This window comes from Miscanthus floridulus, chromosome 12 (assembly GCF_019320115.1).
Source record: "Miscanthus floridulus cultivar M001 chromosome 12, ASM1932011v1, whole genome shotgun sequence".
Taxonomy (NCBI): domain Eukaryota; kingdom Viridiplantae; phylum Streptophyta; class Magnoliopsida; order Poales; family Poaceae; genus Miscanthus; species Miscanthus floridulus.
Window position 1 is genome coordinate 49,986,656 of NC_089591.1, and position 26,705 is coordinate 50,013,360.

At 46.7% G+C, this 26,705-nt stretch overlaps 1 protein-coding gene and 2 pseudogenes across 1 annotated transcript; 1 reads left to right on the forward strand and 2 right to left on the reverse strand.

The window, feature by feature from the left end:
* Positions 1-4,394: 4,394 nt before the first annotated feature.
* LOC136495291 (ETHYLENE INSENSITIVE 3-like 5 protein) lies at positions 4,395-6,760 on the forward strand (annotated as a pseudogene).
* Positions 6,761-8,382: 1,622 nt separating this feature from the next.
* LOC136497018 (short-chain dehydrogenase PC-15-like) lies at positions 8,383-12,557 on the reverse strand. Its single transcript, XM_066492800.1, has 3 exons — positions 12,123-12,557; positions 9,640-9,799; positions 8,383-8,934 (listed from the first exon to the last, which is right to left on the reverse strand). The coding sequence occupies exons 1-3, from the start codon at positions 12,484-12,486 to the stop codon at positions 8,598-8,600; spliced, it is 861 nt and encodes a 286-aa protein (XP_066348897.1). The 5' UTR covers positions 12,487-12,557; the 3' UTR covers positions 8,383-8,597.
* An 8,091-nt stretch (positions 12,558-20,648) lies between these two features.
* On the reverse strand, positions 20,649-23,579 carry LOC136495844 (glutathione hydrolase 1-like; annotated as a pseudogene).
* Positions 23,580-26,705: the final 3,126 nt, after the last annotated feature.

The window sequence follows — 26,705 nt, forward strand, 5'->3', positions numbered from 1 at the left end:
TTATCTAGTTTAAGCGAAACCTAGAAAAGGTCCATAGCCGACAAGTCGGCACATGTATCGATCGATCAACCATACACTCTGCAAAGGTTCTACATAACCACAAGATCTGCCTCTTCGCTGACCGTCATCAACTGGGCTGATTCCGGCCGCTTGCTATCCTAGGATAATGCCACTCTACCATTCAGCCCTGGTACACCCCAAGTCTAGTCTAGGGTGGCTGAAACTGTGAGTCATGAGCTAGGTCCACAAGGTCTCCATGAAGTCTCGGAAGGGTGTGGGGGAAATCCTCCACGCCCCGTACCTCCTTACACTATCCGCTATCAACCTAGTAGTAGTGGCAATATCCTACCAAGTAGTCTAGTCGTCCCGCACCATATAGGGCGAGTGGTACGTAAGGCTTCTCGGTGAATCTAAGTACTAGTAAGTCCTTAGGGTTGACCAAGCCAGAATGTCTCCATCAGGGTTTCCATTTATCGTGCCACCATAGCACCTCCATCCCGGGCTCCTCCCATCACAGGTTCACACCTAGAATCACCTCATATACTATTTACCCACCATAGGTATCCATTCCAGGGGTGCCCAGGTAGCACCCCATGGCAAGACTTGCCCCAGGCTTGTCATATACTCCAACTTGGTCGACACAACCCTCACCCTCCACACACCAAAGTCACACACGCAGCACTCTCCCCATAGTCCAAATAACACCAGTTTCCACCACGCATTAATGTAGTGTAAGCATAGTAGAAGTGTAAGCAATGATACATAGTAGTAAGCGTGTGTCTAGCCTAATAGCAGGGTTTGCAGGGATAAGGTTACGTCAAGATAAAGGCTATCAAGTAAGCATACTACCATGCAAGTCATATCATAGTATGATTATAGCAGTAAAGTATAGCAATAGCAGTTCTATATTAGCCATGCGTAATATGTGCTATGAGATTGGGTGGGATGTGGCACCTTCAGTGTAGTTGTCTCTGTTCTCCTCACGGTACTCACGATCCTTGTCCATCTGGTTCTCCTCCGATTCTGCAACGATCATATTATAGTCGTGTTAGCGACGTCTATAGAATAGCACAAAGAAGCAATGAAAATTCAAAAGAGCCAAATGCACTCAAACATGGGTTCATTACGTAAAGCTCGATTTTAGATAAATTTTGGTCCTAGTTTCGTATTTTTCTGAGGTCGTATGAATTAGTTATGAATTTCCGAGGTTTAAACCATCTCTGAAAATGGAAAAAGGCTAAATTAATCCTGGGCTGACACGTGTCATGCTGTGACTGGTCCACATGGCATGCTGACATCAGCGTGATGTCACCGACTCGGCTCTGAGCTGACAAGTGGGGTCCTGCTGACGTCATCTTGATGTCTGCATGACGTCATCAACGTCATCATTCCGACAGGTGGGGCCAGGGTCTCTTAGGTCACTGACCTGTGGGTCCGGTCAGAGTCAACATCAAGTCAACGGGTGAGTCAACGGTCAATGGGTCAGGGTCACTAACGTGTGGGGCTAGGGCTGCTGACGTCAGTAGCTGACGTCAGCATGACGTCACCTCGGCTGTGTTGTTACTGACAGGTGGGTCCCGCGTGACATTGTCATGACGTCAGCATGACATCACTTGCTGACGAGTGGGTCCAGAGTCCCTATGACGCTGACATGTGGGGCCAGGTCAACTGTCAATGTTGACCGGTCAATGGTCAACCAGGTTGGGCCTCGACCGGGCTTTGGTGGTCTTGGACTGGGCTGGATTTGGGCCGGCCGGCCCGGACACGTGGCATGCTATGGCGCTGCCACATCGTAGCCAAGGGCCCCCACTGGGCTTGGTTCACAGGCACGGTCCACGGTGGACGCATGTGCTGGTCTACAGTGAATCGTGTCTCCTTCCGATGAACCACGTCCACCCTCCTTCTCTTCTCTCTGTGGTCTACGTGTACCTAGTGCAGGCGCGTGCGGCCGGTGGGGGAGCCCTCTGCTTCCATCCCCGACGTGCTCCCGCTGGTGGTGTGCTCATTGGTGTGATCCTACGGCGGCGCTGGAGTTCAATTAAGGTGGGGAAAAGCTTCCCCAGGCCATGGCGAACATGATGGTGGGGTCTAGGTGGCGGTCGGGGCTTTCCAGGGCGTTGGCCACGGTGGTCGGCGGCTTGGTCGTGGCGGTGCTCGCCGGCGGGGCAGCTAGGGGCTGCTCCAAGGGTCTTGGTGCCCGTTCCCGTTCAGACTGCTAGTGGGCGACCGGGACAAGTGACGACGGCGACCAAAAGACGTGGCGGAGTCCGTGCACGGTGATGGTGCACGGCGGAGCTCCGGCCGAGGTCCGGTGCTCGTGGCCAGGACGTTGTGGCCGGCTAATGGGGTCTCGGTCTACGCAGCTACCCTCCGGGCGCCCTAGTGGTGCTACAGCTACGTCCTGGTCCAGTGAGGCGACCGGGTGCGCAAGTGGTGGCCGCGCCATGACGGTGGTGTCGGGAGCGCGACGTGCGCGTGCTCTGCTACGACGTCCAGGGGCTAGGAGGGGTCTCAGCAGCGAGGGGCTCACCATTGGTGTCGAAGGCGAAAGGATGGCGGTGCAGTGGAGGGTTGTGGCCGTGAAGACGGAGGCAGTCCAGTGCCGACCCGCAACCGTGATGAAGACGACGGCGTCGTCTTCGGCTCCGACGACTTCGGCAGCACGCGGGTGGCTCCGTTCCTCCTCTCCCGATCTCCTTCTCGGCCCTCTTCTCTCAGTGCGGTGCGGGCTGCTGGGCCACCAAGCGGCGGCGATGGCTGAGGGATCCCTAGGGCTCTAGGCGTGGCTTTATAGCCCCCGGTGCCCGAGCTCCATCTATGGCGGACGGGGTGGACGGCTGGTGATGCGCCATTGGCATCGAACGGCATCGCGGGCGTGGGTGGTTGGCGCGGAGGTTGCGTGGGTGCGGCGCCAAGGGGACAGGGCCAGGCGATTCGCGTGATCCCCGGGCCCGCGCTTGTCATTTTGGTCGAGTCACGGTCGGAGGCGGTGCCGGCGTGGGGAGGAAGACGACACTGTGGCGGTGTGCGGCTGACGCGTGGGGCCCGGTGGCAGTGACAGCAAGCGAAGCGGGGAGGCGCGCGGGCGTGAGCGACGCGCCGGGCTGCTTGCTGGGCTGGCCGCGCGAGCTGGGCCGGCCTGCTGCTATGCGCGCAAGCTGGGCTGGCTGGCTACTGCGCGCTAGCGGGCCGAGCAGGCCGAGCCAGCTGCGGGCCTTCTTCCCTTCTTTTCTTTTTTTCTGTTTTATTTTTCTTCTCCTTTGTTTGAATTCAAATTTGGTTTGAAATTTGAATTCAAAATTAGTGTACCTTATTTATTGGAGTTTTTAGATATGAGACCCACAACATTCTTTTATATATATATATATATTAGGAATTTATTTAGCTATTTTGTATAACAAAAATAAGTGTAGTTTTGTTATACAAAAATGGAAATGGTTTTCTCTTTAAACATTTATTCTTTGGTTTGAGTAATAATTACTTTATGGTTTATTTCTTTAAGGGAGTTGTTAGGCATTGCATAAAACAAATGAAAATCCAAATCACCATGTGAGTTAACAATGTATGCTATACTTCATTTGTCAGTATTTAAATAAATATGATTAACATATAGCATGTCATGCTTATGTGTTGACTTGGGTTGGGGTTAGACCTAATGCAACTCTTAGGTTGGGTTTCTATACATGACACTCATCAACACATGGGAGTTTTTAAGAAAAATTTTGTAGCTGGTATTTTTGGTGTATGGATTTTTGGTTGTTACATACACCATATAAAAAAGGCTCCAGTCTTCCAGTTTTTGTGCATGACGTATCTACATTAAACTCATAATATTATTTCTATACATAGATTAAACATGTTTTTATCTGCACTTTAACCAGGTAATTTGTCGACGCGTGAGGACGCGCGTAATGGACTATGATATATTATCGTGATAGTCGTTGGATGTTTGCCACACTGCGCCGACTGTAAGGAAGCTTCTGGTGCTCATGGGTTCCCTTAGTCACTGTAGCTCCTCCTTCTTGGGTTTCTTCGTCAGGTTTATGGCCATCCACGTCGTACAGTCCACACATCTCGGCGCCAGGCTGCTAGCATCAGTCAAAAGTGATTGGTGATTTGCAGCAAGGGTAAAGTGATGCGAGTGAGAGCTACTACTCCGTACTAGCCTTGCGCCCTTGCACGTGCACGCTAGTAATTTGCAGTGCGTACCTAAATGCGATGTACGGCAGCCCTTCCGGTTCCGAGGCGCTGCCACGGCTAGCGTTCTTCTACAACCTTCTCAGCGCCACGGAGAGATTCCGCGGGACCTTTTTAGGCGAGCTCGAGCGTTCCCAGTGCCCCACCACCTTTCTCAGTCATATATCATCAGTCACGTACACGGTAGCCACATTATCATGGAGAACTACTGCGAAAGCATCGACTACTATCAGAAGCCTTGTCATGCACCCAACAAGCCAACGACCATGGACGAACCCAACAAGGACGACGGCAAGGGCAAGGGAGAGGCCGTCGCCGTTGCCGTTGCCGACCACCATGCCGGCGTCGCTGACCAGGAACAACCGGAAGGCCAGGAGGAGTTCTTCAGCGACTCCGAGTCGGGCTCCGAGTCCATCGAGATCGCCGACCTCAAGAAGCGCATGTGGAAGGACCAGCTGCTTCTCATGATTCATGAATCTCGAGGGCCGCTCGGCCGGCCGCGACCGCGCCGGCCACGAAGGCGAGGCCCAGCTCCAGCTCCAGCCCGGCACTAACGACCACTCGGCCTCTGCTGCTGCCCTAGTCCAGGAGGCCAACAAGGATCAGCAGGAGTCGCCCGAGAGCCGGTACCGCCGCAAGGCGATGCTCCGGGCGCAGGACGGCGTCATCCGCCACATGCTCAAGATGATGGAGGCGTGCAACGCGCGCGGGTTCGTGAACGGCGTCGTGGACGAGTCCGGCGTGCCCGTGTCCGGCTCCTCCGACAGCCGCCGCGGCTGGTGGAAGGACGAGGTGGGCTTCGACCGGGTGGCGGCGGCCTGGAGGCGGAGGGCCCCGGGAACCCGATGGCGGCGTCGTTCCTGCACGGCCTGCACGACATTCAGGACAGCACGCTTGGGGTCCCTGCTGTCGGCGCTCATCCAGCACTGCGAGCCCCCGCAGCGGAGCTTCCCGCTGGACCGCGGCCTGGCGTCGCCGTGGTGGCCGACGGGGCGGGAGGCCTGGTGGGGCATGCAGGGCGAGGCGCAGGCGCACCAGGGCCCGCCGCCGTACCGGAAGCCGCACGACCTGAAGAAGGCCTGGAAGATCTCGCTGCTGAGCGCGGTGATCAAGCACCTGGCCCCGCGCTTCGACCAGATGCGCAAGCTCGTGTGGCAGTCCAAGCGGCTGCATGTAACGACCCACGCCTGGCACACGGCACAGACTACTCTACCCCGAGGAGTAGGCCTCATCTACGTAGCAACCTATATTTTCATCCTCACTTCACGTAAAACAGTTAACCGGAGATTAACACACGTCTTTGGCCTGGCTATCTAAGCCGGTTTAGCGAACTCAAAACTCACAGCACGGTACTAAACTTTGTAGCTACAGTAACTAGGTGCTGCAGTAATCAGAATTCGGTCTGGGCCTCACTTCCCATAGGCTGGGTCTCACATCCACCCACCCTTAAAGGATTCGACATCCTCGTTGAACTATCGAACCAGCTTACCCATACGGGACAAATACTCAGAATCGATTCTTTTGGCCCACGTCCATATTCCCAACTCCCCGATCCAAGTGCCATGCTTTTTGCAGAGCCATGCGCAACCTGTCCGAGCTCCCGAGCTATATGTCCGTGAAACCGCAAGAGTTGGCTCTAAATATCATTTGTAACGACCCAGGCCCGGCACACGGCGCAGGCCCACTCTACCAAGGGGTGGGCCCCACCTACATAGCAACCCGTTTACGCTTTTGTTCTCGCTTCGTCCAAAACGGTTAATCAAAGGTTATTACGTGTCCTTAGCATGACTATTTAAGCTGGTTCGACGAACAACTCACTGTACTAAACTTCACACAGTGTTTTCTGCAGCTACAGTGTCTCGGTCCTACGGTCCCAGAATTCGGTCCGGCCCAACTTGGGCAATGGGCTGGATCTCGCACTGCAGAACAAGATGAGCGCCAGGGACGCCGACACCTGGTCCAAGGTCATCACCCCGGAGGACGCGCTCGACCGTCACGCGCAGCGCGCGCTGCAGATCACGCCGCTCGACGAGGAAGACGATGACGGTGGCCCCGACGCCGACGACGCTGGTGGCGATTCTCCAGTAGCCGCGGCAGCGCACGTCGAGAAGCGCAAGCGCAAGGTCGGCGGCGAGGGGGGCACGGGCGGTAGTAGCGGTAGCGGCGTCGACGTCGGCAAGGAGTTGCTGGCGCTGCCGGACATAGATTGCGTGCCCGATGCTGACCGCAGCTCGATCGACGAGCTCATGAAGCTCTATTACCGCTGCCTGCAGGGACCGACGACGACGACAGCGAGCACGAGGCGAAGCACGCGGTGGCGGCAGTCCCGGACGGAGGGCAGCATAGCGACGTCGCCGCCGTCGGTGTGATCACGCAGGCAGCTGCGCCGGTGGCGTACGGCAGCATGCTCCAAGGAGGTTTACAGCGCGGCGGGACCGCGCCCGACGGGTCGGCGGCGGTGCATGACGACGACATGCTCCACAGTCTTCTTGGAATCGCTGACGTCGTGGACATGAGTGACTTCCCAAACAGCCCGATTTGGCAGTGGGGGGTTTACGACTGACTAGAGTGGTGAGTTGATTAGCAACTACTCCGATCCGGCGATTAGATTCAAATACGAACCATAAGCAAGCTACTAAGTCCGGTTTGTTTGTAGTTAGCTGTATTTTCAAGGTGTGGTCGTGTGGAAGAACTTCTGATCTGGAGCGTATGAATCATATGCAGGGGTCGTTTGGCAGCGTTGCTTGGAGTAGCTAACAATAGTAAAATCCTCTATAAATTCTGGTGGAGAGCAGATAAAAATCACTTCTTTAAAAGACCTGTTTTTTAATGATCACTTTTTCCATCCTCTTACCAGAATCACAATAGACTTAAATTCCTATATGCTCATCATCCGAAACTAAAATCACTCTAGAATTAAAAAGTTAGAACAAAAGAATCACAGAATCAAGCTCTACTAAATAGGTCCGTACACCGCCACTGCACGGTGAATAAGTTAGGAGGCTAGTAATAACGTACATATTGGTTGGGTCTTGGCCTCTTGGGTGAAGACTGAAGACTCATGAAGGCAAAGGGAAAGCGAGTGATGTCGCATGCAACATGCGTATCGCTGCCATGCATGTATAAAATCAAATTTTAGTCGGTTCATCAACAGGATAAACATTCCACCATACGGAGTATTGTATTATTTAGTTTGCTCGTTCCAAAGTGTCAGATAAACCTAGGATCTTGTCAGGTACCAGAAGAAGCGCCAGTTCGGTACACCCTGACACATTTTTCTTGATTTCAGTGCGATCAAATAAACAATATAAATAATCTCGCTCGTGATCGACTATACTCCTGCTGGTCATTTAAGGATGACGCTTCATACCAAACTTTTCGAGTATACATGCAACTACTCCCTGGTAGTAGTAGTAGTAGGGATGAATTCCGTATTCTTTGTCATATCTTTTCCCCGGATCTCAAAACTGAATATGGATCATGCCAGATACGTCGGATATTGATATATATCTCATATACATATCAGAAATCCAATTTTGAGTATTCGAATTAGAATAAGGATATTAAATCTTCAGATTTAGATAGACCATTTATATAGTTTTTGATCCTTTAGGGACGAACAAATATCGGTAAATATCCGTTCTGTTTTCATCCCTACCTCACTGGTTCATAGTACCCCTCCATCTGCTTAAGGGTAGGCCAAATGTAGGAATGCCAAACAGTTTTATTTAAAGTAATTCTACACCGATTCTATGAAGTGATTCCCTAAAATGAGTTAGGGGCTATGAATATAAAAAAAACTAGCTTCTTCTAATTCACTCCACATATAGAGCCAATGTATGTAGACTTTATCATACAGAATTATAGGAGAAATATTTTCAGTCGGAGAATCATTTCTCAACAGGTCAATTTCCACAGAAAATTTAGAGCAGAAGGTGGATGCGAGCGCCATATAATTACTGGTGTCAAGCTTCTCCTGTAGCAGGGTGGCGGTTAGTGGTCTGTTAACCGGTGATGACAGAGTTTCGTGATTCCTTTGAGAGAAAACAGCCTCATCAGTCATCAGCCCTTCTTGGGCTCTTGGCCCATGGATATTTCTAACTTGCAAAGAAGCTGTATGGCAACAGGTACATAGCATAGTTCTATGGCAATAATAATATCAACAAAGCCCCTAGTTATGCACATGCAGTATCGTTGGTTCACAACTGTCACAACCATGATATGATACAGCAACATGAGAGCTTTTTCACTTGAAAAAAAAAGAACTGTCCGTATAACGTGTATGATTTTTTGTGGTTACCAATATAGGAGTACGTAGTAACAGCCTGTAAGTACAATGAACAGAACTGGACCTGACCAGCTCTCTCTTTGGTCCATACAACCATGTGTTCTTCGAGGGACTAACATTTCATGACAAGCCTATAGAAGTAATCTCTAAACCATAGTGGTGCATAATACAAAATGGACAGAATAGCTGAGAACTGGCCGTAAGCGAACCAAGCTGGAGGATTCTTCTTTAGAACCGATGCAACCACCTTCTTTGCAAGCTCTTCTGCTGGAGTAGACCCGGGGCCCTGGGAAATGTCGGTCCTGGCTCGGAGCCCTTCCTCGTATTTCTTGTAGTACTTCCACTCATGCATCTGATCATACTTGGCTGCAGAGGAATTCCCAAGATTTGACTTTGTCCCTCCAGGGGCGACAGTCATGACATTTATGCCGAAGCTTTTTAGTTCAACCCTACAGTGAAGTGAGCATGTATCAAGTGAGGATGGCAAATATGAAAGAAATAAATAAAGAAAAGGGCGTACCCAGTGCAGAGAGCTCCCGCTCTGTGCGGGGTCTGGGGAAGGGTGTTAGTGGCAAGCCTTACCCTCGCCTGTGCAATGCGAGGAGACCGCGACTCGAACCCGGGACCTTCCGGTCTTAAGGTAACAAATTGAAAAGACTTAACAGCACAAGAACGGGACATGTTGTAGTAAAAAACAAAATTTGGATACCGACATATGTTGCATGTGTTGTTGACTTGTTGAGTATGTTGCCTCATGATCAAATTATCTGATGTGATACTTGAGAACAGTTATAAAGCAATTGCATGAAGAAGTAAACATTAAAGAATATGCGATGCTACTAGCTGTTCTGTATTTCACAACAGTTAAATCCAAAGTTTTTTCATTTAAAGCAGGGTGTTTAGAAACAACATCCTAATTCTTCAAAAACAGGGTATCTAGAAGTAATAATATCCTAATTCATTTAAAACAGGATATTTAGAAGCGATGTCCTAATTCTTAAGCCTATAACCTATATAAAACTTACCTATTGCCCCTAAAGCTAGCTACACATTCACACTTGGAAACTTTTCTGATGTCTTCCAAACCAAGTTATAGAATTTAAGCAAGTACCAAAATGTCGACATAAGAATGGGTAATAGTTCAATTCACAAACCTTAGTGAGTCACTCAATGCATGAAGAGCAGCTTTGGATGCTGAATACACACCAGCCCATGGTCCAGGTGCCAAAGCGGTAATACTTCCAACATTCACAATTGTACCTTTCCTTCTCTCCGTCATGTGAGGAATAACAGCTTGAATCAACCTCATTGCACCTATATATATAGTGAAAAGGGGTTAAGTTATCTTGACATCAAGCCAATACTGTAACAGAACTTGTGAGAGTCAGACAATTCCCTTTTCAATACTAACACAAATGCATACAATGCTTCCGCTCCCAAGCCCTCTCTGCAACAAACTGAAACCCCCCTTCCACACATCAATTCCCCGTAATCCATAAAACCAGAATCGTACAGAAATCCAGGCCAATAGAAGTCAGCATCCCCCGTCGCAACACAAAGATCCTAATCCAAAGTGAAACTGGAGCCAGAGTCATAGCAGTCTCCAACAGTGCATACAACCTTGCAGTCTGCATACAAGCTCTTCTCTAGAGTCTACATAGTCTGAAGGTTAGTATACCGATTCTTGCTAATGATGGATACAAGGAACCGCCTGATCTGGTTCAGGAAAGATTTTCAGAATCTAGCTCCATTGTTGGAATTAGTGAAGGTCATGAAGAGAAAGCGAATTTCATGTCTCAGATGCCTCTTGAGAAGGTGGTGGTACAGGCATTTACAGGTAATAATCTAAAGTTAAAGAGGGAGTTACAGGGTTCTCAGGTAATAATCTATATGAGGGGTCAGGAAAGAGTGAAAGTTACAGAGAAATCTATATTCGCTGGGAAGTGTTGTCTATCCTCCTGGTTCTGACAGAGCTTGTGCATGGGGAGAAACCTATTACTAAACTATTTGTGGAATGGAAAGTGTACAGGTATGTAGATATACTATGGATGTGGAACAGTGGATGAACTGAAAAACTTGCTGTTTACCGGGGAGACATTTTGGAGCCAAGTCTCCGAAAGATTGAGCAGCAGAATACTATGATGGCGAGGGACAATCTAAGCTTTTCTGGAAAGCATGGTATGTTGGAATTCAACATTGATGAGAAGGGATTGTCAATTCAAGAGTATCTGTGAATGTGTCTAAGCGTAGCAGGAACTCGGTGCCCCCTAGACAGTTCAAGAGCTTGTCGCTCGGAACTGCTGAAACTGCCGAGGGGTAGGGCCGTAGGGCTCCCTCGGACAGTTCAAGAGCTTGTCACTCTGTGCGAAGCACAAAAAAACTGAGTTAGGTGTTCTTATAAGAAACACGCACGAAAGGTGACCGAGTAGCAAATTTGAGGTGGAGATTGGGTATTAAACATTGTATTACTGTTGAAAGTGTTGGTATAGGTTGTGGCCAGGCCCTGTTTTGGCATGAATCTGTCTGTCTCTGGAGGTGTTTCTGATTGAAAAACACATACGTTTTATTGCCGTACATGTCCGTGAGAATTCTACATCCCCTTGGTTCAGAATCACCTTTGTATATGGAGAGCCCAGGACGGAGGCACAACACGTGGATTTAGTACAGCCCCTCAGGAATGCATCTTTGGTCCCTTGGCTTTTGATCAGTGATTTCAATGAAGTTATGTGGGGCTATGAGCATTTCCTGTTTTGTGACCGTCCAGAGAGTCGGATGGCGGCCTTTCGCCCTTACTGATTTGGGGTTTGTGGGAGTGGGACTCCTTACATAAGACAACAGTCGAGATTGGTACGCAAATGTAAAGATGGGGTTGGATAGAGCAATGACTGACACAGGTTGGAGGGACATGTTTGGGGATGTTACTCTTCACCATATGGTCTCCTCGTGATCAGATCATTGTCCTCTTTCTGTTCGAAACCAGGAAAGAGAGTTGGAAAAGCATAAACCATGAATTTTCAGATATGAGATTATGTGGGAGCGCCTAGAGTAGCTATTGAGATAAAGAATGCGTGAGACAATTTTCATTACTCCATTTACCTTCCTATCAAGCATCTTCATATCAAACCTGCACTTGTTACTGTGATCATGCATTTTTAGCACAAGGTATTGCCAATGATGACTGAAGGGTCCCTTCTCACAGTCATAGGAATCTGACTACATTACACGTTGCTGTATATGATTTACCATTGAATCATGCACAACTAAACACACTCAAGGATAACTTTCTAAACCAACTATCTTGCTATTTGCTAACAAGCACCCAATTAATATAGCACTCTGCCCAGTTCCCCGAGTTAGGAAATAAAATTCACTATTTGCAGAAATTCAAATCATTCATACAAGCAACGTCCGCGAAGCTAATTCCTAATTCTCTACCTTTTCTCTCTATCAAACCACAATGCCCTTAGGTAGATCTAATAAAAAAAAAACCTTTCAACTCCTTCACTAACCTCTAATTGCCTAATTCAGATTCCAGGATCCAGAATCTTGTCTTTATTGGAGAACATCACAATCAGTCAATCACGGCATACCAGCAAACAATGAAGAGACAGCAAGCAGCAACATTATTTAATCCTACCATAGACATTGGTGTCGAAAACCTGGTGGAAGGACTCCATGGGCACCTCGGCGAGTGGCGCGACGAGGTGGATCCCGGCGTTGTTGACGAGCACGTCGACGCGGCCGTGCTCCCGCAGCGCGTCCGCCACGGCGGCGCGCGCGCTCTCGTCGGACCGCACGTCGAGCTCCAGCAGCAGGAACCGCGGGTCGCCGTCGAGGTCGCGCATGGAACCGCGTGACCGCGCCGTGGCCACAACGGCGCACCCGGCCGCCGCGAAGGCGCGCGCCATCGCGTGGCCGATGCCGCCCTCCGAGCACCCAGTCACAAGCACCACTGGCTGATTCCGATCACGGTCCTCGCGGCGGGACGCTGCCACTGCCATCGCTGCGAGGTTGGGAATTGGGATTCTTGGTCCGGGGGGCGGACGGGATCCGGTGTCTGTGTCTCGCTGTATCTGCCTCTCTGGGGACTGGGGTCAGTGCAGGACGGCCCGTGTAATAACCGCCGTTCGCCGAGCTGCCGTAGCCGCACCAGACGCCAAATTACCGTGGATTTATCAGCCGGCTTACAAAACTAATAATAGTATTTTTCTCTTACAACAAATCAGCCAACAGTATTTTCAATCATAACTTATCAACCAAGCAAACAAGGCAATTGCTTGATTAGCAGTGTTACAGTGGAGTCCTCGTTGGATTATTACTCGTTGACGATGATACGGAACGAATTGGAAACGGTGGAAGAGCCGACAGAGGCCACGTTAATTCTCAAGCTCTATAAATTACAACAACAACGTAATCTTTCAGTCCCAAATAAATTGGTGTAGGCTACTAGAAAAAATAAAATTAAAGTGACCTATACACGTGAATAAATTACCCAACATTGCAATTACGCAAAAAAAACCTAAAAGACCCTCCATTGCTGTTTGGATCCTAGAGCTAAGCTAAGTTAGAGCATGACTTTTTGGAATTGTAATGTGCTGGTTAAATCCAGTGAAGCCCTGTTAGACCAATCTAACTTTTTTTCTAAGTGAAAATAATGTGAAAGGCTCATTCAAGTATGAATAAGAAATCAAACTGCACACGATATGTGTAAAACCGCATACGCGCAGCACAGGTTACACAATTACAAAAACAAAAACGAATATGTATGCCTCTAGCCCTCTATGTGTGTATATCCCTTCAAGCTCTTTCCCAACAGCTTGTGCGTCCCTTACTCGGTGCTTTCTTATCACTTTCATGCGATGTTCCATTTTAGCCACGCCACGACACAAAAACAAAACAAAGAGTGCACGGATCTGAATCCTATATTTGTTGACACACAATTCTACTATCCTAGCGAGCTGATCATAGATCAGTTGATTGAGTTCCTCGTAGTGGAACCTGTCCACCCGAGTTCAAATCCTCACTTGTATGAGAGAGCCTCCAGAGGCATTGTTAGCTTTCGATAAAAGTTAAGCACATTCATGTTTTCACCTATTAATGAAACGGCACACAACACTCTCCTGTGCGTTCAAGAAAAAAAAACGTTTTCACATCTGACGGTTGTTTCCCGTTCAAAAAATGATCGAGCGTTTGACATTCTTTACTGCATAACCTTCAAGCACGTTCTTTCCTTTCTCATATGCAAATCTTTCGGGCACGTTCTTTGTACCACAAGCACCTCCCTTGCTGACCAAATCGCGGAACTCACGCTGCAGGCTGTACAGCATTAAAACTACACGGCGCCAACTCGAGAGGGAGCTGTTGCTAGACATCCAGAGAATCGAGGACATGCATGCCATCATACAGGTTTCTCACCTGCTAGCAATCGAACTTGGTCATACCAAACATTGCCACAAGATAGTGCAGTTGCGACGTTGGAACCACGTACACCGAGCGAGCTGAGTATGGTGGGGCGGTCTAGGTTCATGGAACTACCAATCACACACTTTTCCACTGGCTAGCTTCACCCTCAAATGGATTCGTGTTTTCACGACGTGTGAGGCTGGGGAGTGGAAAAACGAATTTCGTCTGTCCTAAAATAAATACACGTCTGACTCCACGAGGAGTTATTTATTTGAAGTTTGAGCAAATTTATATAAAAATACACTAATATTTATGATGTATATTAACTAATAAGGGCGTCCTCAACAGCTAGCTATTCTGACGTAGATAGAGAAAAAATAGGAGAGAGAGTAGTCGCTAACGACGAACAAATAGCTGATCTATTTCACGTAGTCAAGAATCTGAAAGAGAAATATGTGGGTCTAATAGTATATAGAAAAATAAAAATATATAAAGTAGTCTTTGTTTTTATCTTTCACCTCCACATAAGGGCTCCGTTCGCTTCGCTGAAAAAATAAGTCAAAACACTGTTTCGGCTGATTTGTTGTGAGAAAAAAATATTGTTCTGACTAAAAAAAACTGAAAAGTACGGATTATAAGATAAAAGAACCGGATCAAGCTAGCTATGTAAGTAGCATCATTGCGAACGCCCTATGTACTCCCTCCGTTCCCTTTTACCAAGCGTGAGAGGAGAGTTTCCAGAAACAAGACGCTCCCAAAATACGAGCTTCTTATTTACTCTCTCTCTTATTAACAACGGTGGCCATTTTCTCTCCATTAAATTATAGCAGCGCGAGTGTATAAAATGGCTATGCATGCAAGCATGCATGCATGCGACGCTTCGTGTTTTGAGAAGGCGCGGTAATGACTATTCCCTTCGATGCTTCAGCCCGCGCCTGGTATTGTGGCCAAACCAGAAAACGCTTGCACGTCTGGTAAGGGCGTCCCAACAAAGCTTCAAATAGCTAGCAGGTATTATTTTCTAAGCCCCCTGGATAAGAGAGGGTGAAAAAGCATTTCGCTTTCGCTAGCCATAGTTGAAGCAGCAGGCTTGCATGTGCTCCGAGAAATCAGCTGCCTCTAACATGCGGCTCCACATTCTGTGCAACGCTCATCCTCCTCTTTTCCCTCCCTTTTTACTCGCTCGGCCACCGTCGGCCTGTTCGTTTTCCTTAGGAGCGGTACTTTTTAAATCAATGAATAATTTTTTATAACAAATTAATAAACAGTATTTTCAGTCATGGTTTATCAATAAAAAAAAAGACACATGTCCGCTAACGATTCTACACCACCGCTGGGGACGCCCTAAATTGAAATGGTTGGAGTATTAGATTGAGAATGAAGTATGTTTTTATAGTAAACTTATTTAAAAATACAACTGTTAATAACTATTTCTTATATTTTTATTTAAATTGACGTAGCCTTTGACCGCGGCGGCGACTTGTCTTCTTTGGCTTCTTCCGTCGTGACAACATCTCGTGGCTCACTCTCTAATCCTTGCGCCGTCGAGTAGAGCATGAAGCTGGAGCCAGTGCCTACTGCTTACTCCCTCCGTGGCTCCAATCACGCAAGAACGTAGTTCTCGTTTTTCAACGAGCCAAATATTCTTAGCTTTAATTAAATTTATATAAAAAAATATAAATATTTACGATATAAAATAAGTATTATTATATTAATTATAAAATATTTTTTTATAATAAATGTATTGGAGACATAAATGCTAAGAAGAACGCGACCTGGCGATGTGCGACATCATGACAGGTCACGTGGCGAGAGACCGAACAAATCTCGCTGCGGACATTCAGAGTGCGTTGATTCTCTTTTTTTTTACCTCTCGTGTACGGCTGTAGTATCTATTTATATACAAACACACATCTAAATTACACACGCACAGCCCACATAATCCACACATGCACAACTAGATCTACAACTACACACAGATTAGAAAACATCGTCCTTCTTAAGATCATCAGGACCATCCATGGCTCCGTAGACGACGGACGCGTCGTAATTCCTCTGTGGCTCCACGTGAGAGAGGCTTCAGATTATTTTGGGAGTAAATGCCGGTAAGAGACATAAGTCGATTCCTAGAATCGAACTCACACCGACAGCAAGCACACCTGGCTGTGCTAGCCACCCGAGCCAAGCTCGGTTCTCTCCGGCACTTAGAGATCTACATATGTGAAGATACATGAGTGAAATAATACAGGAGGGTATACAAAGCCAACGTGCACCCTTCCGGACATGTCTGGACGCCCATGCCTGCACTTCGCCCCAACGCCAGCCCGACGAGGCATCTGCGCCCAACTCCCATGCAGCGTCTGTGCCCCCGGCCAACCCCACGTGGTGTCCGCGCCCCCTCTAGCAGCAGCAACAGGCGGGTGACATTGCAACATGAGCAAACACCTAATCTACTTTTGAAAATCCAGATGCAACAGTTGCAACATACGTCTAAAGACAGATGAAACATGCTTCTGAAACACTTGAAAAAACACCGAAAAAATGCTTGAAAACCATTGCAAACATACGCAACATCCAGAGATAAACACTTACAACATATGTGTGAAGCATATGCAACATCCAGATAAACACACTTGCAACATACGGCTGAAAACACAGATGTAACATTGCGAACATACATTTGCAACATACGTGTATAACCATTGCAACATATGCACTATCCCCGATCTACTTTTGCAACATTCGTATGAAACACTTGCAACATACCTCTAAAACACCTGAAATATACACTTGCAACATGTGCTTTCAGCGCAACATCTCCTTACTGCTTGGCAGAATGGAGGCTCGTCGACGTGCTAGAGGCAGCGGCCCAGCGACGCCTGTAGGCGTCGGGCAAGCAGCGGCGGCTCTGCAATGTGGCGGAGAGGCAGCGGGTGCGCGACCGGGGAGAGGGCAGCCGCATGCCACGCCGTCCTGCAGCAACGTCTTGATGGCGCGGAGCTCGCCGCTCCGGTGGAGAAGGCCGTAGCTAGTCGCTCTAGTGGAGAAGGTAGGCAGGAGGCGCGGTGGGGAGAGGCGCGATGGGAGAGGAAGGCGAGCGGGAGCGCGCTGTGAGAGGGAGGTGCGGTGGAGAGAAGGCGGGCAGGAGGCACGCTGGAGATGCGGGAGGGATGTGCGGCGGAGCACGCGTGGCCGCAGGCTCGCGGCGCTGCGTTGAGTTTTTCTTTTTGTTTTTAAGAAAACTAGGATGGATGGAGATGAGTGGATAAGAAGCATTACCGATTATTTTGCCTAAAATATAACCCGAAGTTATGGCATTGACGAAGCAACAAAGTAAGATGTATAATTTAGATTGTTGGTGATAGAGCAGTTACTTTTTGTAACAATAAATATTACTAATGATAAAGAAAGTAAAACTGTAAGATGTAGTGAATGCTAAATTGTACTCCGTATTAGACTAGTCATGCAATTGCGCGAGTTTTACTCTGCTGGCTATGTACTCCGAAAACAATAAAATTCTTCTTGGCAAATTAGAACATCGGACTTCGCTTCCAGACTTGGGCTGAAAGAGGCCCGTCCGTAACCGGGACAGGCCCATGTAGTTAAAGAGGTTGTCGTGGCATATTCGGGCATTCGGCAAGCCGACACTGAACGTCGGGCCCACAAGATCGAGCAAAATCCAACGTTTGCATGAGCGACTGCATACCTGGTGCTGCAAAAGCCAACGCAAAAATCAACGCGATGGGGGTTCCTCAGAATTCGGCAGAAACGATCGAGTAGATTACCGTAGATGACCATTAATTAGGCACTCATAATTATTTACCGTCGACTGTCGTAAGCGCTGTATGAAGCGGCCGACAGCCAACTGGGCTCGATTTTCTGACGGATGACTTTGTTAATACTGCACTAGTCTCCTATATAAGCGTAGTTTTAAGTACTGCTGCATGTCCTCGTCCAGAAGATCACAAGCGCAGAGGGACAAATGTTTGCCGCGTGGGAGCCTTTGGGAGCGTTGGGCCGGGAAGAAGTCAGTTTGTTCGGCTTCTTTTTTCCAGCGAGAGCAGTGTTTTTCTCTCGTATGAACAATGTTTTTCAGTATGAACAGTGTTTTCTGGTATGAACAGTAAAAATTATCTCATCCGAACCACGGCTAGTCAACAGTACTTAGAGTTTAGGGTTTTGGGTTTTGGGTTTTGGGTTTTAGGTTTAGGGTGTCTCAAGCTGTCAGTGTCAGACACTCTGCATATTCATGTTCCGGTTGGAACTTGTGAGACACTGCATGCGTTGTCAGCTAAAGCTTAACTTTGGAAGCCTAGCGTGGAAAGAGGAAGGACTAACGGGGCTGTTTGGTTCTGGGAGTAACTCCTAAAATTTCTATCACATCGAATATTTGATATATGCATGGAATATTTAATGTTCCTTATTAGTAACCATGTGCTAATGACATGAATTTTAGGAGCGACTAAAGAATCAAACACCCCCTGTATCAGTAACAAACATTGGACTATGCAGAACCAAATAAAGATGGAGAAAAGGAACTGCTCCGTTTCTTTTCCCTATTTTCGTCCATCTCTATCAAACAAACAGGTACATATGCATGGTTTGCCCTGCAAGCTTCTTATTCAAGGTGGAGGAAAGGGACATTAAAGTAACAAAAAGGCCTATCTTAGCCGAAAGTCTGAACTGAAACCACTTGACTTCAATGGCCTGTTCGCTGGGTCGTATTTGACTTATAAGCCATAGCTTATCAGTCAATGAACAATATTTTTCTCTCATATTAAATCAGTCAACAGTACTTTTAGTCATGGCTTATAAGCCAAACCAACCCAAACGAACAGGGCGAAGATAGACAGGAGTAAAATTCTGAAATTCCATGCATGCCTGCAGGCTGCAGCACGCAGATGCCAAACGGGTGCATCAGTAGCTGCTGCCGCCACTCCGCCAGCGGTGCTCGCTTCTGCCCTCCTTATCTCCTCTTTGCAGGCGTTCTTCCCTACGTAGGCCTCCACGAAATCTCCTGTTATCATGGACGCCATGCCTCCTCTTTCTCACTCTTGCTATCTTCTCTCTATGGGTTCCTCAAGAGCCTTGCCTATAGCTATAGAGAGAGTGTATTTTTCCCTTGCCCAGTTGTCCATCTCTCTATGGTTCCTCAAGAGCCTGCCTATAGTTGCGTTTGTGTTCTACTCCCAGAGGAGAGTTATAGTCATACAGCATGTTCGTTTGCTCGTATACGATCGTGGATTATAAGCTGGAATAGTATTTTTCTCTCACACCAAACCCGCCAGCAGTAAATAATCCACGATCGTTTACGACGAAACGAACAGGCTGATAGACTATAGTGACTTAGACACTGTTCATTTATGCTGAAATATTGTGAGAGAAAACACTGTTTTATGGCAGAAAAGTAGATCAAGCGAACAGGGCATTAGAGAGGAGAGGGCCCCAGTTCAGTAGCGCAAACTTGGCATGCAAGGAAGGTAAATTTGCGGTGTAGTTGCGGACTTGCGGTGAGCTTGACTTGACGCCTCGCCTTGCTTTGGCTTGTGGCTGCAGGATTGGTGAGATACCATGCCACGTGTGTATCAGTATGCCACTGCCTCCACGGCATGATTTTGATTATTAACGAAACGCTCAGCCACCTACAGGCTACTAGTCAAGAAGGATCGGATAGGGGTAGTCAGCTGTGTGCTCGATGAGTGAACAGCAGACAGTAATTCTACTCTTGGCCCGTACAGCCGATCGAGACCTATCGACGGATTTTTCACACCGATCGATATATATATGCCTGTCTCTGTCTGTCTTGCACGGGAGGAACTTCCTACTCAATTCACTGCGATTACGATACGTCGTGATTCAGTGAGACGACACTGTTGAAACTCCTGCATCATGCACTCACGACGATCGCCTCTGGATCTGGACTCGTGGTACTACTCTGGTAGCAGCCTGCAGTACGTCAACCGAGCCCTACCGTCGATGGTGCTTCTCAATCTCTTGATTGGTGGCACTTCTGTGTAGTTGTAGTCTAGAGTCTAGACTAGCTAGTCTAGTCTCTGTAGAAACGTGTCCGCCGCCTGTCCGGCGTGGAGGTGGTTTTGATCAGGATTCAGGAGACTCGCTCTCGCTCGTTTGGCGCTCTGGAGTTGTTTCTGCTAAGGTTTGGTCTCGGTGGCTCTCAACGTCTCAGCCTCTAATAATCCGTGGAGATAGGAAGAAGGGCATCAATGACAGAAGTCTGGATGTTGGATTCTTGTGGGCGATATGGGCCCTTTAAGAATTGATGAGATGTGTTGGAATAACGGCCGGGCAACACTAATAATGCACAACTACTCTCTCATCTTGTGGTAGATGAATTCTGAGGACAATTTCAACAGGGAATAATATTTAATAAACAATGCACAAGTGGCACAATATAATGAAGATCGTTGCTTTGGGCACTTTTCAGCAAGAATGGATGAAGAGTGTTCACTTGCCGAGCAGGGCGGTAGCTGGTGATAGTTCTCTTCGGTGTAGATTCTTTTTCCCTTCATATTGAGCAGCTCATAAGCTGAAAACTTTTTAAGAACTTGGCAGTGTGTGGTAGGAGAGGTAGCAAATGTTTCCTTTTTTCGTAAAAAAACAAGTGGCACAGTGATTTATTCATATAAGCATGCACACTCGTCCTTGTGAAGAAACATATAAAATACTAAACCGATATATTTTCAAGATTCATGAGTCACCATATACAAAAAAAAAATATACACGTCGTTGTCGATAGACACAGTCACCTATTGCGGGGAAAAATATCATTGTTAAATTATCAGATACTGGAATAAATATAGAAAAATAGAAATAGCCGAATCGATGATTAACTCGAGTTGTCATGTTCCACCACAAGAGCCTAAACAGATGAGCTATGTGTATTCTCTATGTATAATTAACCGTGCTTCGATCCTGCTCAGTAACCGGCCGGGACACCGCCTTTTCTGGGGTCACTGACGGCAGTCAGGTCGCCTTGGGGCCCGACGTTGTGCACCACGAGCTGGCTTATGGTCCCCCCGGCTAGCGGCTTCAGGACGTGGCCTCTCTTCTGCAGGTCGGCCCTCGTCGCGGCGTCGAGCTCGAAGTGGTCGCCGGTCACCGTCGTCCAGTTCTCGTACTTGACCTCGTTTGGGATCAGCTGTGGACATAGGCAACCAAAACCAAGCTCAGAAGAAAGACTATCTAGCCGGTCGATGACATATATATCATCAGCGTAATAGAGGAGTAAGCTATTTTTCACTGATGTTTATTTTTTTATATAAAAATATCAAACCTGGTGATACACCCTTGGCGCCATGACAGAAGCCAATGGATCCATGTTCTTGACGAAATGGTTGATGACCACCTCGATCGTTTCCAGCGGGGATCATGCTGCCACCACTGGCACCAACTGCAGCCACGAGCTTCCCGTCCTATGCAAATGCAGCACATGCATGACAAACAGTCAAGCTCTCATCAGGAACATGGTCTGAGCTCGTTTCAGATCGTCTCAGCTTCCATTTCGTGCTATAGTTACCTTACCTTGACAACTATGGTCGGAGTCATGGAAGAGAGAGGCCGTTTCAAAGGGCTGACGAAATTGGCAGGTGCTGGCGGTGGAGAATTCTCCGACGCGTTCGCCGCATGAGAAGTCATCCATCTCGTTGTTGGCAGGATGCCCGTGCGTGGGGAAAGGATCAGTGACCCGAAGTACGCGTTGACGGTGCTCGTCAATCGAAACCGCGTTTCGCCTCGCTGTCGACGATGGACAAGTGGCTGGGGTTCCATGGTCCTGAAGGATGTTCCACCTGAAACACAAGTTGATCAGGATCAGCAGCCTTTATTTGCATGGTGGCAATGGGACCTGGAACTGAACTGGTGAGGCAATGAACAGCGATCACCGATAGCATTCAGAAAGGGTTAATTGAACAGCAATGCATGATGTTTTACGACATATCTGTCTTACCTTCCACCGTAATGTTTAGGCGCAATGGTCATGTTGTCATAAATGGTTTTCTTCAGTTCAGCAGCAAATTTGGGGGATATCATATCAGACACAACCTCGCTATCATTCACGAAGTCAGGATCGCCAAGGTTCATCTTTACCGCCATGTAATGTTTCAAGGATTCGATGAGGCGATGAATCCCAAGAGAGCCAGCGAAACCAGCAGGAATAGCCATACTGCATCAAGGATGTTCAGGACCTACCCATAAGTGAACAGTGAATCAAGATCATGGCAAATAAAGGAATTAAACATGAACGAATTGATCGGTGTGATGAGAATGCAGAGAGCCAGAGAATGAACTTTACAAGCATCATCCCGGCACCGCCGGCGGAAGGCGGGGGCTGGTCACCACCTGGAGCCCCATCACGTTCCCCGTCAGCGGCAGCCGCACCTTCACCTGATACCTCTTCAGGTCCTCCACCGTCAGGATCCCTCCGGCCTCCCGGACGTCCCTCACGAGCCGGCGCCCCCACCGGCGCCGCCGTAGAACACGCAGGGCCTATGCTCCCGCGACGGCCCGCAGCGTCTGGGCGAGCCTCGCGTTGCGGCACACGTCCCCCGGCCCTGAGGATGTCGCCGCCCGGCGCGTACACGGCCCGCGTCCCGCTGTTGCCCAGGATGCCGTCCCTGGTCGCCTCCATCTGCATCCGCAGGTACGGCGAGATCCTGACGCCAGGGCCAGCCGCGCGGCCGGCAGCACGAGGCGCTTCCATGGGAGCTTGCCGTGGTGCTTCCACGCCTCGTACAGGCCGGCGATCTCCCCGGGAACTGCTATGGAGAGCGCGCCCCGTGCTTTCAGCGACTCATTGCCGCCGTACATGTCCTGAATGCATGGTAGACGTTTCTGGTGATCATTCTCTCGTCCTTGGAAGAACAATGGGTAAAGGAATAACCCTGGAAAATGGAGGAAGTGACAAAGAAAACGCTGGGTAGCCGATCGAATGCCGTTTCTAATTTCTTATTAAACGTCATTACTCTGCTTAGTGCTCACGACTCAAATTCAAAACTGAAAACTAGTTGGCAGTGTCACAGCCCCCCTCCATTGTTTTTTTTTTTAAAAAAAAAGATGTGGCCAAGTTATTTACGAGATGTATCTCATACTCCCTCGTTCTTATAAAGTTATCCATAAGTCAATAATCATAAGTTTGATCAAGTTTATATAGCTAATAAAAATATCAAGATCTGCTACATACATAAAAAAATAAGAAGATATATTTTACCATCTTATCGTACTATTACTACCTAGAGGCTCCAATGAATATCCAAGTTAATTATCACCGAGCGCGTGACAAAAGAAAAAAAAAAGATAAACAATAGAATTCTCATAATAGTCAGGAATATTTAACCTTCACTTTGGTACACTCTAATCATCTTTTCTAGTAATAGTTATTGGATCTATTCTATTTTATAAAAAAAAATTACTCACATGTGCCATTATATTATCTTACTAGGCTCCAACAAAAACTTCATGTTAATTCTCACCAAACACGCCAGAAAGAAAAAAAAATCCTAAAAATTTTCACAATAATAAAAAGCATCTAACCCTTTAGTTTGGTAGACTCTAATCCTCATCTCAAACAATGGACATTGGGTCACTCTGTTTCATATATAAAAAAAAATACCAACATATGTCATTATGAAAAATACTTAAGTAACCTTCTAATTCAGCATTCTAAATTACCCATCTCTGCTATTATGAAAGATATACAAATACCCCCACCAAATTTGTTATCTAAATTACCTATCTTTGCCATTACGAAAGATAATTCAAAATAATCCCCTATGTTTGCATCTAAATTACTCATATCTTGCCATTTCAAAAAATAATTTAAAATTTGTATCTAAATAATTCACCTCCGCCATTATAAGATAATATACAATGCCTCACCCACTAAAATTTCTATAAATTATGCACCATTGTTTCATGAAAGATAATGCAAATTAAACCCAAAGTTTGCACTCAAATTACCCATATATAACACCTGGAAGATCATATAAAGTAACACCTTTTAATTAGTATATGTGACTTATCCACCTTAGTGTTATAAAAATAACCAAACATATCTACCAATCTACATATAAATACTAATATAAGCTATTACAAAAATGATAATTTGATATTTATAAAGTATGCTATATATATTTCTAAATTCTAATCTTTTATCATTATTAAATTAAAAGTAAGTATAATGATGTAACTCCATCATTTAGACCACGTAAACATGTATTCTATAGTAAAAATAGTATTGAGTTTAATACCATGTCAAGCACGGAGGGAACATATCGATCAATAATTGGTAAGCTTATCACAACTGAATAGGGACTACATATCTATATGTCTATTGGTGTTAAGAAATAAATAAGAAGAAAATATATAATGTAATGTAGATTTTTCATTAGTAACACATAAATATGTCTATTCTTCTAATATTCTAGCTCGTACGAGAGTACGAGTTGATGGACTAGTATATCTAATGAAGATAGAGTAGGTCATAAATATTAATATTCTATTATATAACTTTTTAAAACTTAGAACGGTTTGATTATGGAACAACACAAAATTCATTAAATTGTGGGGATTGTGGGGGACAACACAAAAACTAATGTAAGCTCTAATTAAAATGAATGATAATATTAAGGTCATAGTCATATATAGGTGACTGAAAATCCCCACAAAATCCACCTATATATGACTATGAGTATAGAAGGTGGCTTAGAAAAAACGATACTTGTTTTTAACGGTACTTCCAAAAATGTTTGAACCATGATGTGATCTATTAAGGTCATAAATAGAAAACAATCTCTCTTTGTCCCCATTTGAAAATTTAGAATAAAAGGAAAGAGATATTTTAAATCCACTCATTGTTTGTACAGAAATCATTTGACTTAATTTGAATTCTAAATAAGAGGGTTAGGCGTATAGCCTAAAAAACATGGGCATGTGCACTATGATTCTAACGTGACAGTTGGCAAATATTCTTGACAGATCACTATGATTAGCCTTCTCTCATTTTTCTTTAGGTGCCTTATTATTAGTCATTCAATTTTTAATTAGAGCTTACATTAGTTTTGTCCTAAGTAAAACTTTCCTGCTTGGACTAAATTTTGTTAGAAAGATATAATCAACATCTCCAAGTTAAATAAATGTACCATCAAGAATTTTATGAAAAAAAATGTAATGAAACTAATTTGATTGATGTTGATTGGAAAAGATCAAGATGTCCAAGAGGGAGGGGGGGGGGGTTGAATTGGGCTAATTCTAAATTTTCTTGCAATAATCAAATCATACGGTTAGCCCAATTGACCCCTTGTGCCTAGAAAAGTATTTTTATTAATCTAACGCACAACGGACTTGCAACCATAGTTCCAAACCATCTACCTAGCATGGCAATTCTATGAATGTAAGAACAAGTATTGAATTGCTCAAAGTAAATAGAGAGAGAGGAACACGGTGATGTTTTGCTGATGTATTGGAGAGTCGCCACTCGCCCACTAGTTCTCGCTTGGAGCAACTCCCGCGCAAGGGTGTAGCTCCCCCTTGATCCGCGCAAGGATCAAGTGCTCTCTATGGTTGATTCTTCGACACTCCGTCTCGGCGAATCACCCCAAGCCGCTCACACACTTGAGTTGGGTCACCCACAAGCTCCGCCAGGTGATCACCAAGCTCCCAATCACCACCAAGCCGTCTAGGTGATGGCGATCACCAAGAGTAATAAGCAAGAACTCTCACTTGACCGACAGCGAAGCCTAATGAGAAGATAGATGCACACTTGCTACTCTTGCGTTCACTAATGAGGCTACTCTCTTGAATTCTCAAATCTCAATCATCTCACTAGGACCTTGCTCTTCTTGGCACTCACAAACGTGTTTCTCAGCTGTTGGAATGAGCAAAAGTCACTCCACACACGAGTGGAGTTTCTATTTATAAGGCAGCCTGAAAAACGAACCGTTATGAGCTTCTGGGGGTGACCGGACGCTCCGGTCATATTGACCGGACGCTCCGGTCAGTTCAACCCGCAAACCAGTGATAAAGTGTTGACCGAACGCTGGCAGGGTACGATCACCACTGACCGGACGCGTCCGGTCGTATTAAACCCTCACTGGAACCTTACTGTACTCGACCGGACGCTGAACCCCCAGGGTCCAGTCAGCACTGACCGGACGCGTCCGGTCGCAGATTCCCTTCTCTGGAACCTTGCTGGAGTCGACCGGACGCTGCCTCTTAGCATCCGGTCACTTGACCACTCCAGCGTCCGGTCGCACCGAACGCATTCTCCTTGGTCAAATGAACTGACCGGACCCTGCGGCCAGCGTCCAGTCGTACTGAAGCCAGCGTCCGGTTAGCATTTGACCCTCCATTCACTTCTAACTCTCGATCATATGTGAATGAAGTTTGCTCCAAAGGATCTTAGGCATTCGTAGGAGCTACCTAGTGCTAGTTTCAACAAGTGTGCACCACACCTAACTCACTAGGTCAAGCTACCCGTCCATACCCCCCTTAATAGTACGGCCAAAGGAAAAACAAAGTCCTAAACTACTCTAAGTGTAACTCCAATCGACACTTAGAACTAGTCATCCTTAACCTTGTCGTCCATCCTTTGAAAACCAAAACGATTTTCATCGTAGGGGCATGACCACCTCGATTGCCCAATCGATCTCCATTACCATGACCTAACTTAATTGCCTCTGCAAAACACACGTTAGTCATAGTAATCTTGTATTATCATTAATCACCGAAATCTAACTAGGGGCCTAGATGCTTTCATTGATGTTGATACATTTTTCTATACATTTGGTCAAAGCTAGACAAG